Source organism: Hirundo rustica, chromosome 3 (genome assembly GCF_015227805.2).
Source record: "Hirundo rustica isolate bHirRus1 chromosome 3, bHirRus1.pri.v3, whole genome shotgun sequence".
NCBI classification, from domain to species: Eukaryota; Metazoa; Chordata; class Aves; order Passeriformes; family Hirundinidae; genus Hirundo; species Hirundo rustica.
This window is the reverse complement of record NC_053452.1, coordinates 5,571,214-5,584,206: the sequence shown is the minus strand read 5'-3', so window position 1 is coordinate 5,584,206 and position 12,993 is coordinate 5,571,214. Positions and strand designations below refer to the sequence as shown.

The following is a 12,993-nucleotide window of genomic DNA, read 5'->3' as shown; positions in this document are numbered from 1 at the left end:
ATGGATATTAAGGCAGCAATGCTTTCTGCCAACAGCTTGCTCAAAGGCTTTTTGAACAAAACACACAAAGTGAAAAGTTCTGGGGCATTAACCGCTGCACTGAAAGAGAAATACAATCAACCTGGGAAGGAGAAAAAGGCAAAAAACACTGATGAAATTTAGAGTATAAAATACAAGTATATTATTATTGTTTTCAAAAGGAAGCAGCAATAGAAGTGCTAAAAGATTTTATAAGAAGAAAGTTCAGATTGTGAGGCTGGTCAGGAACATTCCAATACAATTTGTTTTTAGAAGATGATATTAATACAAAATATAACCAAATGCAGAGGTTCAATATATTAAATTGGTGACCGGCAGCTGAGTTAGCTGAGATCACGTTCTTGTAGTCAGAGCGTTGTAAAGAGATCCTGTTCTTAGTCTGAGAAGATTATCTTGCAATAGCTGATTACTTTTTTAAAAAAACCTCACCCTTAGAGACTAAAGACAGTGGAAAACTTGTAGCAGATATAACATCTGACAAGAGGTCTGCTGCAAAGATGAATTTTTCTGAAGATGAGGGGGAATTTTCTTTCTGTGATGTAACTGGCAAAGCAGAAAACTCAGCTACTGGCTTGGATGCTGATGGCCATACCATAAAAATTGCCCTAAATGAATGCCTCAATTCTATCCAGGGTAGTTATTCAAATTCAGATAGATAAAAAACAAACCCCAAAAAACGTACAATGCACGTAGACCCACAGAACTAAAACTAAAAGGCTTTACACTATAGTGTTCAAGAATCAAGTCTGAGGTAAAGGCTTTTGCACTGCACTACAGCATGCTATGAAAAATTAAACGTGTTGACGTCAGTCTTGAGCCAGAAAATAATGTAAAAAAAATCCCACTGGGGTTTAACCCCATTTTCCACACATTCTAAGCACTTCCTGAACAGGGACTTGTGCAAATCCCATTAGTCCATCCCAATGATAATTAATAAAAAAAATCGAATCAAAAAGAAGTTTATTCAAAGCCTATCAGAGTTGATGCCTTTTTGCAAGATTTTTAAGATTTTTCAGGAAGAAAAGATACTGGAAGAAGAGAATGCAAAAAGACAGATAACAGTAAATGAACGTTAAACATTGAATTAAGGTGTTTTCTTAGATTTTTTTGCATTTTCCTTTGGGTCTGTCTAGTCTAACTATTGAAGGGTGTGCACTGGGTGGAATTTTAAACCTCCCCTTACAAACCAGGTTGAGTTTTGTAGCTGCAGCCTCTAAGCACCTGTCTGTGCAGAGGTGACCTGGCATCACCAGAGCCATGCCTCTGAGCCAGCCAGGCCTAAGGCAAGGTTAATCTGGCAATCAGAGTCAGCTCTGAGCCTGAAAAAGCACAGGGAGAAGTGTTCTTTAACTCCAAGTTGCTGGACACCTCCAACAGTTTATATGAAATTCCTAGAAGGAATGCTGACATGATCCTTTTTGGTCTTCCAAGCATCTTTAATTACAAAACAAACCCAACCCAACACTTCCTGCAAACATGCATTGGAAAAGTATCCAACACCTTTGTATCGTGGTTCTGATGCTTCACAGAAAGAAATTAATCAGGTTGTGGTATTTGTATTCTGAAATTCCCATGAAATCCCATCCAGGCTTGGCCAACTCATAAACTGCTAAACCCTCTTGCTTCTTCTTTACAGAGACAATAATAACTGCATGTTCTGTCACCCTCCTTTTCTCAGCCTTCTGAAACAGCTTTAGCAAATAAACACATGTGGATGCTGCTCCTTTTTAAGAGAAAAAGGCTGTACCATTATCTAATAAAATGCTATATATGCATTTAAATTTATATACATAGCCATCAGTTATTGCACCAAACAGATTTAACAACTCATCTGATTCTATTTAACCTTAATTCTTGATAATAAGATTTAGCAGCATGATTTACACAAAAACTCCTCCCTCCCAACCACTACATTTCCTTTCTCTGCCCTTGTGCACCTCTGGCATCAGGGCAGCAGCACAAAACAAGAGACCAAAGGCAACAAAAGACAAAAAGGCTTTGTGGAGCCTTATATTGGAAGTCAAATACCACAGGAGACTGGGTAGGCTCAGATTCCTACTGAGGAGAGCAGGGATCTGCACGGAGCTCCCTCCAAGCCTGGTGGTGTTCGGTGTCTGCACAACTCTTAGGTTTAACTTTTAGGTTGCCCTTTGTGGAGTCACAACTTGGACCCAGTGATTCTCATGGGTCCCTTCCAACTCAGGATATTCCATATTGATTCCATCAGGACCAGCTAATTAAAAAAAAAAAAAGTCCTATAAAAGTATTTTGTCATATAGTCTGTTTCAGTGTTTGTGTGCTGTGCAAAGCAGAACAGCTGAAAAGATGGTGCTCTTGTAAAGATTAAAAAGAAAACAGATTAAAAGCTTTGACACAAACCCCATAATGCTTAATTTGAAGCATATTCAAAATGCCATACACGAAGTCACTGGTGCTCATTGTCAAAATAGCAATTATGGGCTGGATTTGATGAATGCCACAAACACTTCCCAACTGGGATAAATGTACCCAAGTAACAGAAAATTCAGAAGCAATGTAAAGGAGAAATTTTGTGCTATGAGCCACAGCATTCCAGGTCACTGGAATCCTTGCTGTTGCAGAACTGTTGTTTAACAGTAATACTAACATTCATGATGCACATATTTTAAGATGAAAAATTCCATGGAAAAAAAAAAAAAGTATTACAACAGGCCAACAGGCCATTTATAAATGAAACACTTTAATAAGTTTGAAAAGTATGAATAGAATCCAGGACATTTTTTCCTCCTTATCAGACTCCTACATTTCCATTCAAGCAGCTGACATTGATTTTTCCCATTTGTGCATAGCACCACGTAATTCTGCTGGATGGAACCCTGACAGATGGAATCCTGTTTTGCATCACATCACTGAATGGATAAAATGTCAGGAACACATTAAAGACATGACAACATAATTCCTCTATTAGGAACTTACTTTTCAAAGCATCACTTGAATCCAGACATTTCCAGGTTTAAAATTTATTAGTTTGATAAGATTATTTAAGGTCTTTTTTTTTTTTTTTTCCTTTCCTTCCCAGCAATGGAATTTTGCTCTTTAAAATTCCTGAAGTGTTGTTCACAGGAATATTTGCTTTCATCACCACCCTATCACAGATGCTCTTCTTTAACATCACAGTAGCCTTGTAGGTGAAAGGAGATGGAGTCTGTGAGGTTTTATGTCAGGTGAGAAACAAATGGACATTGCTGCTGCCAAGACAATGCCAAGATGAGTTTGCTGCCACGAGATTTCCCAACTCTACAAGCAGAGGAATCTGTAATTTTTTTTTGCATGCTCCAAGCTCATCTCTGATTGAAGCAACCTGCTTTAATGCAGTATAAATCAATTTCAACATCTGTTTGGAAGAGCTAATTAAGGCTTAATGAAATTTTATTTGCCTTGTAATCCAGGCTGTATATGTTATTAAGAGCAGGATGAATTTTAGAATGAAAACAAGCAATTTAAATCAGGAATTTAAACACTGCTGCACCATATGCAGAAGACTCGTGTTCGTTACAAAGTTAGATGAACTTCTCTTTATATTCTTAAGAAGTATGTGAATCAAAAAGCATTTGAAAGATGTTCCTGTTCCTTTAGTCATTATCCACCTTGCATTTCAAACGAGGATTTTCCTCTGACAAGGAAACACTTCAAGTTCTGTGGGCCTATAACCTATCTCAGAAATGAACAGATTAAAAGCTGATATTGCCACACTTGACAAAGAGATGTCAAGATACCCTGAAAAAAGAGAAAAAAGGGAGTAGGAGGAGAAATAAAATGCAAGAAAATTATTTTCCATTCAGGGGTGTAAGCTCCTATTCAGAAAGCAGCTACTGTATCCAGTGGAAGGTGTCCCTGTCAATGGCAGGGGGCTGGAGCTGGATGGTCTTTAAGGTCCCTTCCAATCTGAACCATTTAGTGATTTTGCTCAGGGGCACAGTCATTATACAACAAATATAATATTGTCCTTGTAAAGGATGACATTCCAAGCATTTTCTGTAGATACGACATTTGAATACGGAAATAATTTGTATTGAAAACCCTGCAGCTAACGACTTTGTGTACAACATTTATCACCACAGTACCTTGCTGCTGTTCCTCCTCTTCTTCACTTGATGAAGCCAAATAAGCTTGAAAATCCATGTCTAGAAGCTCCTCTTTGTTAAAAGTCCTGCTGAGTGACGTCACTCGCTCGTGATCTGTCTCATCCCATGTGATATCTACCTTCAAAGTAAGAACACCAGGTGTACAAGCTGGAACGCTAAAACTCAACACTGTAACGCTGTCTTTTTAGGGACAATTATTTTACACTTTCCATTCAATATAAATCTGTTAGCAATGCTCTCTACAATAAGCAGTCAGTAACATGATTTTAATGATAACATTTTGGGATTTATTCTACAGTCAGTTTGAGCTACGAGAACTGAACAAATCTCCTCACGCACGGGTTCTGTAACAGCAGATCCCACAGCACAAAACCTCTGTAAGCCAAATTTCCTTTGTGGCATCAGATGCTGGCTTTGAAGCAGCCACCAAGCCCTCCCTTTTCCTTTTCCAGCAGCAACGCGCTGCCGGAATCACACACGGACTGCAGCGGGGACAATGGAAGCGTTTGCGCAAGCGCAACCCTCAAGCGGGACGTGGAGCAGATCTGACTGAAAAATGATCCAGCACAAAGTGCTTCCTTCTCAACTAATCACTTCTCCACTCCGGTTCACTTCATGGCCAGATGGAAATTCCGGCTGTCAGGAGGACAGAGGAGGAATGAATTGTTACAAGGAGGGGATGCAACTGTTGAAGCCTGGCATTACTACCAAAGAAGCTCTTAGTGATTTATACACTAGCGTCCATTTAAGGCAAATTAAAAGATTTAACTGTAAATAACGAAGTCATTTCATGTGCAGCTTGTCACAGAGATAGAATGAGGTCAAAATTCAATATTTAATTTGTAACAGAGAAGCCCAATCTCCTTTAAAATCCAAACCAGGGTTGCAACTTGTGGGTGCATAGCATGCTTAAATCTTTTAATACGTTTGATGTCTTTATTTTGAAATGACAGAGATCATCGGGAACCTTTTCCCCAGTACATACATCATTCATAAGCTGACAGCAAAACTAAACAAATAAGAAAAACATTGCAAAAACACTGTAAAGATACCTTTGATGTTCCCATAGCAGCAGATGTGAAGTACTTTGGCTTATAAGCAGCTATGTTCACTTCTGAGGCTACATCTTTTGGCTTATCATCAAATGTAACATTATCTGGAATAAATCTTAAAAGGCAAATAAAACATGTTACTCTTCAAATACACTGGGAAATTGCATAGTATAAACAGTCTAAGCTTTCATGAGTATGGTACATCAGCATGAAAGAATTAGCTAAAATAAAAAGGGGGTAAGCCTGAAAAGGGGAAAAAAAAGAAATGGACAAATACTCCACACGTGTAAGATTCACTGCCTGGCTTCTGCAGATCTGTCCCACCGGGTTTCAGGGTATAACAACACCCTGTTTGGGGAGCATTTCAATTTTCAGTCTGGTATAAACAGGGTCACGGGTGGTTTTTTGGGTGGTTTTCTTTGTTTTAAGAACCATCTTTTCAGAAAGGTTAACATTAAAAATTAAAAAGTGAATAAAATAGGGTTTGGAAATAGATGAATAAGAAATTCCAAACCTTTTAGGAAAGCCTGCTACATCTTGAGAATTGTAATTAGTAAGGAGAAAAAAAGTTTAAAAGAACAAAGTCATGAGTAACAATTGAAGAACTTAGTTTAAAAAAAAACCTTGGTATACTACATGAGAAATTACTTGGGATTTTTTTAAAATCTTTGCAAATGTAATCTGATAAATAGTATTCAACATGAAAATTTAACAAAGCAGAAGATTAGGAAAACCACTGCAGAATTTCAAACAGCTGTATTTGTTGTAAAACATTCTAAGTGTTTAAAATGATGAAAAGTTACAGGATCCCTTAGCAAAGATGTCTTTTCCATAATGTTTCAAAGCAAATTAACTGAGTTCCTCTAGAAAAGGATTCAAAGCAAAAAACCCTTAACTTTCACTGACTTCCAAGAGTGTCCATAACAGAGGCCCCAGCAGACAAACAGGGCTTTTGTCACAACTTATGATTTAGTAACTTTCCTGCTTAGAATGAAAGGGGTTTTTTTTGCAACAAAAGGAAACACTAGCAATAAGCCAAACCATAATTTAAAATCCTTTCTTCCCCAAACATGACTTTTGAAATATCAGAGCATCCAGCAGCTCATTCACAAGGACTAACAGATCTATTGCAGCTTTGTGACAACAGCAGCAATACTCTCACCCTTGGAATCACAAAATCACAAAAAAAGACCCTTGGGGAGAGATAGAGAAAAAAAGTTTTATTTTCTGAATCCTATCACTTTACTTAATTATACCAAAAGCTTGAAGATGTAAGCACAACTTTTTATCTGGCTTTTCTGAAAAGACTATGCAGAGATCCTCCTGAACTTCCCATTTTACAATAAAAATGGTCAAAAAGAAGAAAGAAGGACCAAAGGGAAACCTAACAACTCACTGGATGCCCAATTTATCTTCATATCTTGTTTTGCTTAGAGAATAAAGCCAACATTGTTTATTCCAAATTATTATAAACTGCCTTTAATTCACACTCCCTGGCCCAACATGTCACCAGTGGAGTTACCTCAGGTCTATGAAAGAACAGCTACTCTCAAATTCCAGTCCATCACATTCCTCATAAATCTTATTGGCTGTTTCAGGAGAATCACATTCTACGACTGCATAGAAGTATTTCAGCCGCTTGAACTGGTATTCCCGCAGTTTCTCCCTGTAAATCCTGCAAAAGTGGAGAAAAGACCCATCAGGTGAGCTGGCTTCAACACCTCTTTATTCACCAAATCTTCTAATTCAAGTCATTAAAAACCTGTGCCCAGCAACCTGCTCTCCTAATCCTGTAAAACTTGTTAAACAGAATCAAGGTCCACCAGCACTGAGTTTTCTTCGAGTAAAAAGCCAATTTCAGACAGTTTTATTAAGTGGAAAATCTGTACATGAAAGGTCACAGGGAGGAGGTTCAGTGAAATATGAAGGGCACAGGGATCACTGAGATAGCAGGGGCCGCCAAACATCTGGAAATTCTGGAAAAATATCGAAGCAAAACCTTGAGCTAAAGTTTAAAAAAGGCAAAAAAGACATGCCTGAAGAAGCCAAGGCAATGACAGGACTGAGGAGCTCAGCCTAGCAGGCCAGGGCTGCTGCTGGTGGCACTCCGGAAATCTCAGTCTGGGAATTCTTGCACTAAGGTCCCTGTTGATTCACAGAGAAGAATGCTGACAGTGAGCACTGAAGGGAGTTCACTGCAAAAATGGCAATTTGTAGAGGAGAAATGCTGGGTTTTTAAGCTACCCATGTATTTGTTCCATTGATTATTCCAATGAGCTACATCCTAAAATGTTGAGCTCACAACAACAAGCAAATCTTTTCAAGTTTCATCATAATGCAGTTATTAAATGCCCTGATAAGGGACCAGTGCCTGTTGTAAAACAACCTTTGGAAAAAAAACTAAAAAATTAAGGTGTCCACAGGACACTTCCACACGTGAACTCCTAGAAAGAGGACTTGATTTGGATTTCCACTAAGAATTAAACATATTACATCTCTCATTTGAAGACAAAATTAAAATTAATACCCATCATCCTCTGTGGTATTCTCTGGAAGATCAAACAGTTCCACAGGTCCCTTTTGTTCTTCCTCTTTCAATCTCTCTTTTCCAAACTCTGAAGGATAAATCTACAAAATAAATCTCTTATTTTCTAAATACAAGAACACAAAACTAAATTTTTAACCGTAGTGTAGTGTACACTAGCTAAGAAAAAAAAAAATCTCTCTCCAGGCTTTTACACTTTACGGTTTTTATTTAAGATCAGTAAAGGGATCAATTCCATAAATTTTAATACCTGCCTAATTTTATCATATGGAAAAGACAGTAGAATAACCAAACTGCCTGCTAGGAATCTTGAGGCAGAGGAGGAACAGGAACCCTGACTTTGTTCATTGTACTGTGGCCTTCTTCAGAAAGAGGTATCTGATTAAATTTTCTCAGAGGGCTGAGGCAGACAGGAATAATGGAAAAATACAACTTAATTGGCCAGAATATGAGCAATTTATTAGGAAGGTGAGAGGCTGGAACTTAAGTCTGAGGTTGGGTTACCTGCCATATAGACCACTGAATATTAAACTAATCAAGGAAATGTATATTAAACTAATCAAGGAAATGTAGTCTCCTCCTGCTAGAACTGAGAATTCAGTATTAGTCTCAGAAAACCAGACTGAGAGCCAACCTCATAAACATGAGAAGTCAATGGCTTTGGCCTCTAACTCTGCCAAATACATGCCTGCTACAGCAAGTTAAACTGCAACACAGTTTCTCTCTTTAAACACATTAATATTTCTCTTGGTTCTCCACAGCACTGTCTTACTTCTTATTTTGTAATCTATTTTTTTTTAACAGTAAAAGCCAGTACTCCTTTCAGAAACCAGGAATTTCTTACCTTAACAGAAAATACTGTTCCTCCTTTGGGTGTGAAAGAATTAAATAGAGCCAGCAAATCCTTAGCCTTCAACCTGTCCCAATCCATATTACAAACTGCCAATCTACTTGTGATCTGAAAGAAAAGAACAAAAGAACATGTTCAATTGTTAACTGTTGTGGGGAATACACAGTTCCCTAGCAGAACTCAGTGGTAAAAATCAAAGTCAGCAATAAACTTTGCTGAAAAGCAGCACTGTCATCATGACTTTTTATCACTTAAACTAGCAAAGGTGAGAAGCAGCAATTACCAGAGCATATAAAAAGGACATAAATAGTGAAGCACCACAGAACAGACTGCACCAATCACAGATTTAGAACAATATAATCACTTAAGATTTTGTTATCATCAAACACTGACAGTCTCAGGAGCAATGACTATCACTATTGTGACAGCACTAGAGTACTGTGGTTTCTTACACACTGATTGTGCTTGTTGTAAAATCCTATTTCACTGTCTCATGATGCCTTAATTTCCTAAAGTGTGAGTTAAATAACTCAATTTTTGAAAAGTGAAAAAAAATCAGTCATGAATGAAAGCAGTACTGTTTAAATTCTGGAATTTCTGAAAGGCTCAATTTTGTTTGTCCTTTCACCTGTAGACACTTTATCCATAGGAATGGGTAAGTGTGCTTAGGGAAAGAGGAGAAACCATTGAAAACTGCAAGCCTCTCACTGCCAGACAATTCCATCACCACTTCCATTTGTCACTAAAGGGCTGAAAAACCTTTATGAAAAATACTTCCACGAACTGCTCCATACATGATGGCCTACAGCGAGCTCATAACACTTCTGAGTTTGTCATGCAGCAACTTTTCCCATGCCAAGTGCTGTCACCTCATCTCCACGAGGGGCATCCTTATCCAGCTCACGCCACGAGTGCTCGATCTCTGGCTCCTTTGGAAACAGCTCATTTAAATCCTCATCATCTTCTGAGCTCGTTTCAATGTTCCCTATGCCTCTGGCTAGATCAGGCCCACTATCGCTTTCTTCATCATCTTCTGAGTCACTGTCATCTTCACCCGTTTCCCCATCATCTTCTGGCTCCTCTTCCTCGCCTGTTTCTCCAGCATCTTCTGATTCCTCCTCTTCCGATTCTGCACCCTCACTTGCAGAGGTTTCTTCCTCTAACTGGCTTTTACATTTGACACTTTGGTCACAGATGTCTGTTCACAGAAAGATAAACACGAGATACATTTTTATGTTAGAATTACACATGACCCTTCTCAAAAAGGAAGACTTCAGGGCTTTTCCACACCTGTTTACAGGATTCCTGAAAGGTGTAATGATGCAGGAGCAAATAAGAGAAAACATCTTTTGTTTGTCTGGTCTAATCTAATCTAATTACTCTTTAGGTCCAAAATTGTATTATCAGTCTCAACTGCAATGACATTTTCTGCTATTTTATTTATATTACAGAACCAACAGGTAGAAATCTATTTAATAATGGAGGCTATACACATACACATGCACGAGCAATATAAGGTTTTTCATTAAGTTACCTGTTCTTTCTGATCCCCTCTAAAATTAATGGCTCAATGCTGCCACAGCTACAATTTCAGTCCAGGAGTTGTGCCTCCATGGTATCAGTTCATGTATCTGCTGGTCAGTTTCATAAATACAGCATTGTACACGCTGTTGTAAATTTTACCAACAAGTTCAGTGCCAGCAATTAAAAGGACAGGAATGTTCACAGTCTTTCTGAAAGATCAGAAGTGATTCTATACAGAGCTGACCAATCCTTCAGCGGCGCTGAATCTGAGTCAGTCAGCTGTTTTATAACTAATCTTGCAAAGTATCTTCTATGGATAAAACAAAAGCAGCAACATCCAAACAAACAGAGCTGAATTCTCCTTGTTATTTGAACAACTAACCTGATTCTTTTATTTTCCCTCCTGAGGAGTGGTCCTTCCTGGGAGCTTTGGCTGATGTAGCAGCACTTCCTCGTGAAGACTTTTCCTTGTTTTGAACTGAAATGGATCTTCCCCCTGACACACCTCCTTGCTTGTTTTGCCCTTTGGGTAAGAGGCCCTTGTTTCCCTGAGAGCAATCAACTCCCACTGCAGGTTTCTGTGAGTCCTCTTTCAAGCTGCACTTAGATTTACTTTTTTGTCCTTCCTTTTTAAGGTCATTCAGTTCAGTCGCCGCTTCACACGTTTGGTCCACGCCTTGCTGGTTTTTTTTGCTCTCCTCCTTTGTGAGGCCACCAGCAAGGGCTTTTGCAGAATCTGCTTCTCCTTTACCTTTAGCTTTCTTTTTCTTTTTTTTCTTCGCCCTGAGCTCTTTACTCTCACTTTCCGAAAGATCCGAGTCGGATTCCGACAAGGCGTAAAACTTCCTGAGGTTCTCTGTAGAGGTGTAGTTAACAGGGCGGCCTCTTTTGTCCACAGTGTACCTCAGCTTGAACTTCTTGTCGTGGAACATGGCTCGGAATCGCTTGTCAATCTTGACTTTACGCTCCTTTTCGGGCATCTCCCAAAACCTGGGATCCCTTGCGATGCAGCTGAACCGGCCATCGCTCAGGATTTCCTCCTGGGATGACATTTTCGATGCCATTGCAGGCTTGGACATCTACAATATGGGAAAAAAAAAACCCAAACACTTCTGATTAAAAAAAAAATACTCAACCATTTAACATTGGTTTAGATACGTAACTGAAAACAAGCCAAGCATTAAACGAAGCTGGATTTTTAACCTGTCTCTAAAAAGTTCTTTCCAAAAGCACAGTTTCATGGCATCACACAACACCTGGTTGGAAGGGACCTCAAGGACCACCTGGCCCAACGTTTCTTGGCAAAAAGCATTGCGTAGATGAGATGGCACAGCACTCTGTCCAGCCAAATCTTGTAGGTGGAAATCCACCACTTCCCTGGCAAGATTATTCCAGGGTTTGCACATTGAGGAAAATTTTCCTCTTGTACCTAAATGAAATCTCCCCAGGAATAACTTGTACCTATTGCCCTCGGTCTTTTGCTTGTGACTTCTGGTAAAAACGGAGTCTCCACCTTCTCTGCAGCCACCTTTTAAACACTGGAACATGAGGAAAAGATCTCCCCTGAGCCTTCTTTCCTCAAGGCAGAACAAACCCAGCTCTCTCTGCCTTTCCTCACATGGCAGCTTCCCAGTTCTTTGCTCATCCTTGTGGCTCTTCTCTGGACCCTCTCCAGCCTGTCCACATCTTTTTTGTACAGCAGGAACCAAAACTCGCCACAGAATTCCAGATGTGACCTGAGAAGCACCAAGTGGGATAAAGACTTCTTTATCTCTGCTAGTGATGCCTGGTTGATGGAACCCAGCACCCCTGGGTTGGCTTTGATGCAGCAGCAGATTTAAACAAGTCACAAATAATCCTGTACCTAACCACAGTCTCAGCCACAAATCTTTGCTTTGCCAGCTGTGCTGGCAGCCCAGAAATCCCCTGTGCCCAAAGCTCCATGGACAGCAGGTGAGGAAGGGAATTCTGGCCCTCTGCTCTGCTCAGGGGAGAGCCCACCTAAAGTGCTGCGGGTCCCAACACAGGAAGAACACGGAGCTGTTGGAGCAAGTCCAGAGATCACCAAGATAATTAGAGGGATGGAGATTGTCTCCTATGAGAAAAGCCTGAGAGAATTGAAATTGTTCAGCCTGGAGAAGAGAAGGCTTCAGGAGACCTAACTGTGGCCCTCCAGTATCTGAAGGGAGCCTACAAGAAAGGTGGAGAAAGATTATTTACAAGGGTCTGGAGTAACAGGACAACGGGGGATGGCTTCAACCCATTAGAAGGTAGGTTTAAATTAGATGGGGGGGGGGAAGTTCTTCCCTGTGAGGGTGGTGAGACAGTGGTAGAGGCTGCCCGGAGAAGCTGTGGCTGCCTCATCCCTGGAAGCGTTCACGGGCAGGGTGGATGGGGCTCTGAGCAGCCTGGTCTGGTGGAAGGTGCCCCTGCTCGTGAGAGAAGGCTTCGAACGAGACTAAATTTAAGATCCCTTTCATCCCAGGCCCTTCCACGATTCTACGGTAACCTGGGTACACCTGGGCTGCAAACACATCCCTCCGCGACTCCCCACCGCCCCACGTACGGGACCTTCCACGAGATCAGCCCGGTGCCCATCGCAGCTACCAGCATCACCAGCCGCGCCAAGGCCGCCGCAGCCCCCGCACCCGCTCCGTCCCCGACCCCAGCTCCGGAGGCGGCCGCAGGGAGGAGCCCCGAGGTCGCTCCGTTCGCACCCACCGTGCCCGGCGCCCGCCGCTCCCTCGCCGCCCGCACGCCGCCGCCGCTGCACGGCCACTTCCGGCGGCGCTACGGCGGCCGCGGCGGGACACGCCTCCCCCGCACTGCGCACGCGCAGAGGCGCGCCAGGCCGAGCCG

At 40.9% G+C, this 12,993-nt stretch overlaps 1 protein-coding gene across 1 annotated transcript in view; it reads right to left on the bottom strand.

The window, feature by feature from the left end:
* The window catches only part of ESF1 (ESF1 nucleolar pre-rRNA processing protein homolog), a 28,625-nt gene extending 15,713 nt beyond the window's left edge, over window positions 1-12,912 (bottom strand). Inside the window, exons 1-8 of the mRNA XM_040060354.2 lie at window positions 12,856-12,912; window positions 10,517-11,213; window positions 9,480-9,808; window positions 8,605-8,718; window positions 7,743-7,843; window positions 6,738-6,890; window positions 5,216-5,330; window positions 4,143-4,281 (exon numbers count right to left, since the gene is read on the bottom strand). Coding sequence (XP_039916288.1) covers window positions 4,143-4,281; window positions 5,216-5,330; window positions 6,738-6,890; window positions 7,743-7,843; window positions 8,605-8,718; window positions 9,480-9,808; window positions 10,517-11,213 — 1,648 coding nt within the window. The 5' untranslated portion in view covers window positions 12,856-12,912. The remainder of the gene's footprint in view (window positions 1-4,142; window positions 4,282-5,215; window positions 5,331-6,737; window positions 6,891-7,742; window positions 7,844-8,604; window positions 8,719-9,479; window positions 9,809-10,516; window positions 11,214-12,855) is intronic.
* Between the last annotated feature and the right edge of the window lie 81 nt (window positions 12,913-12,993).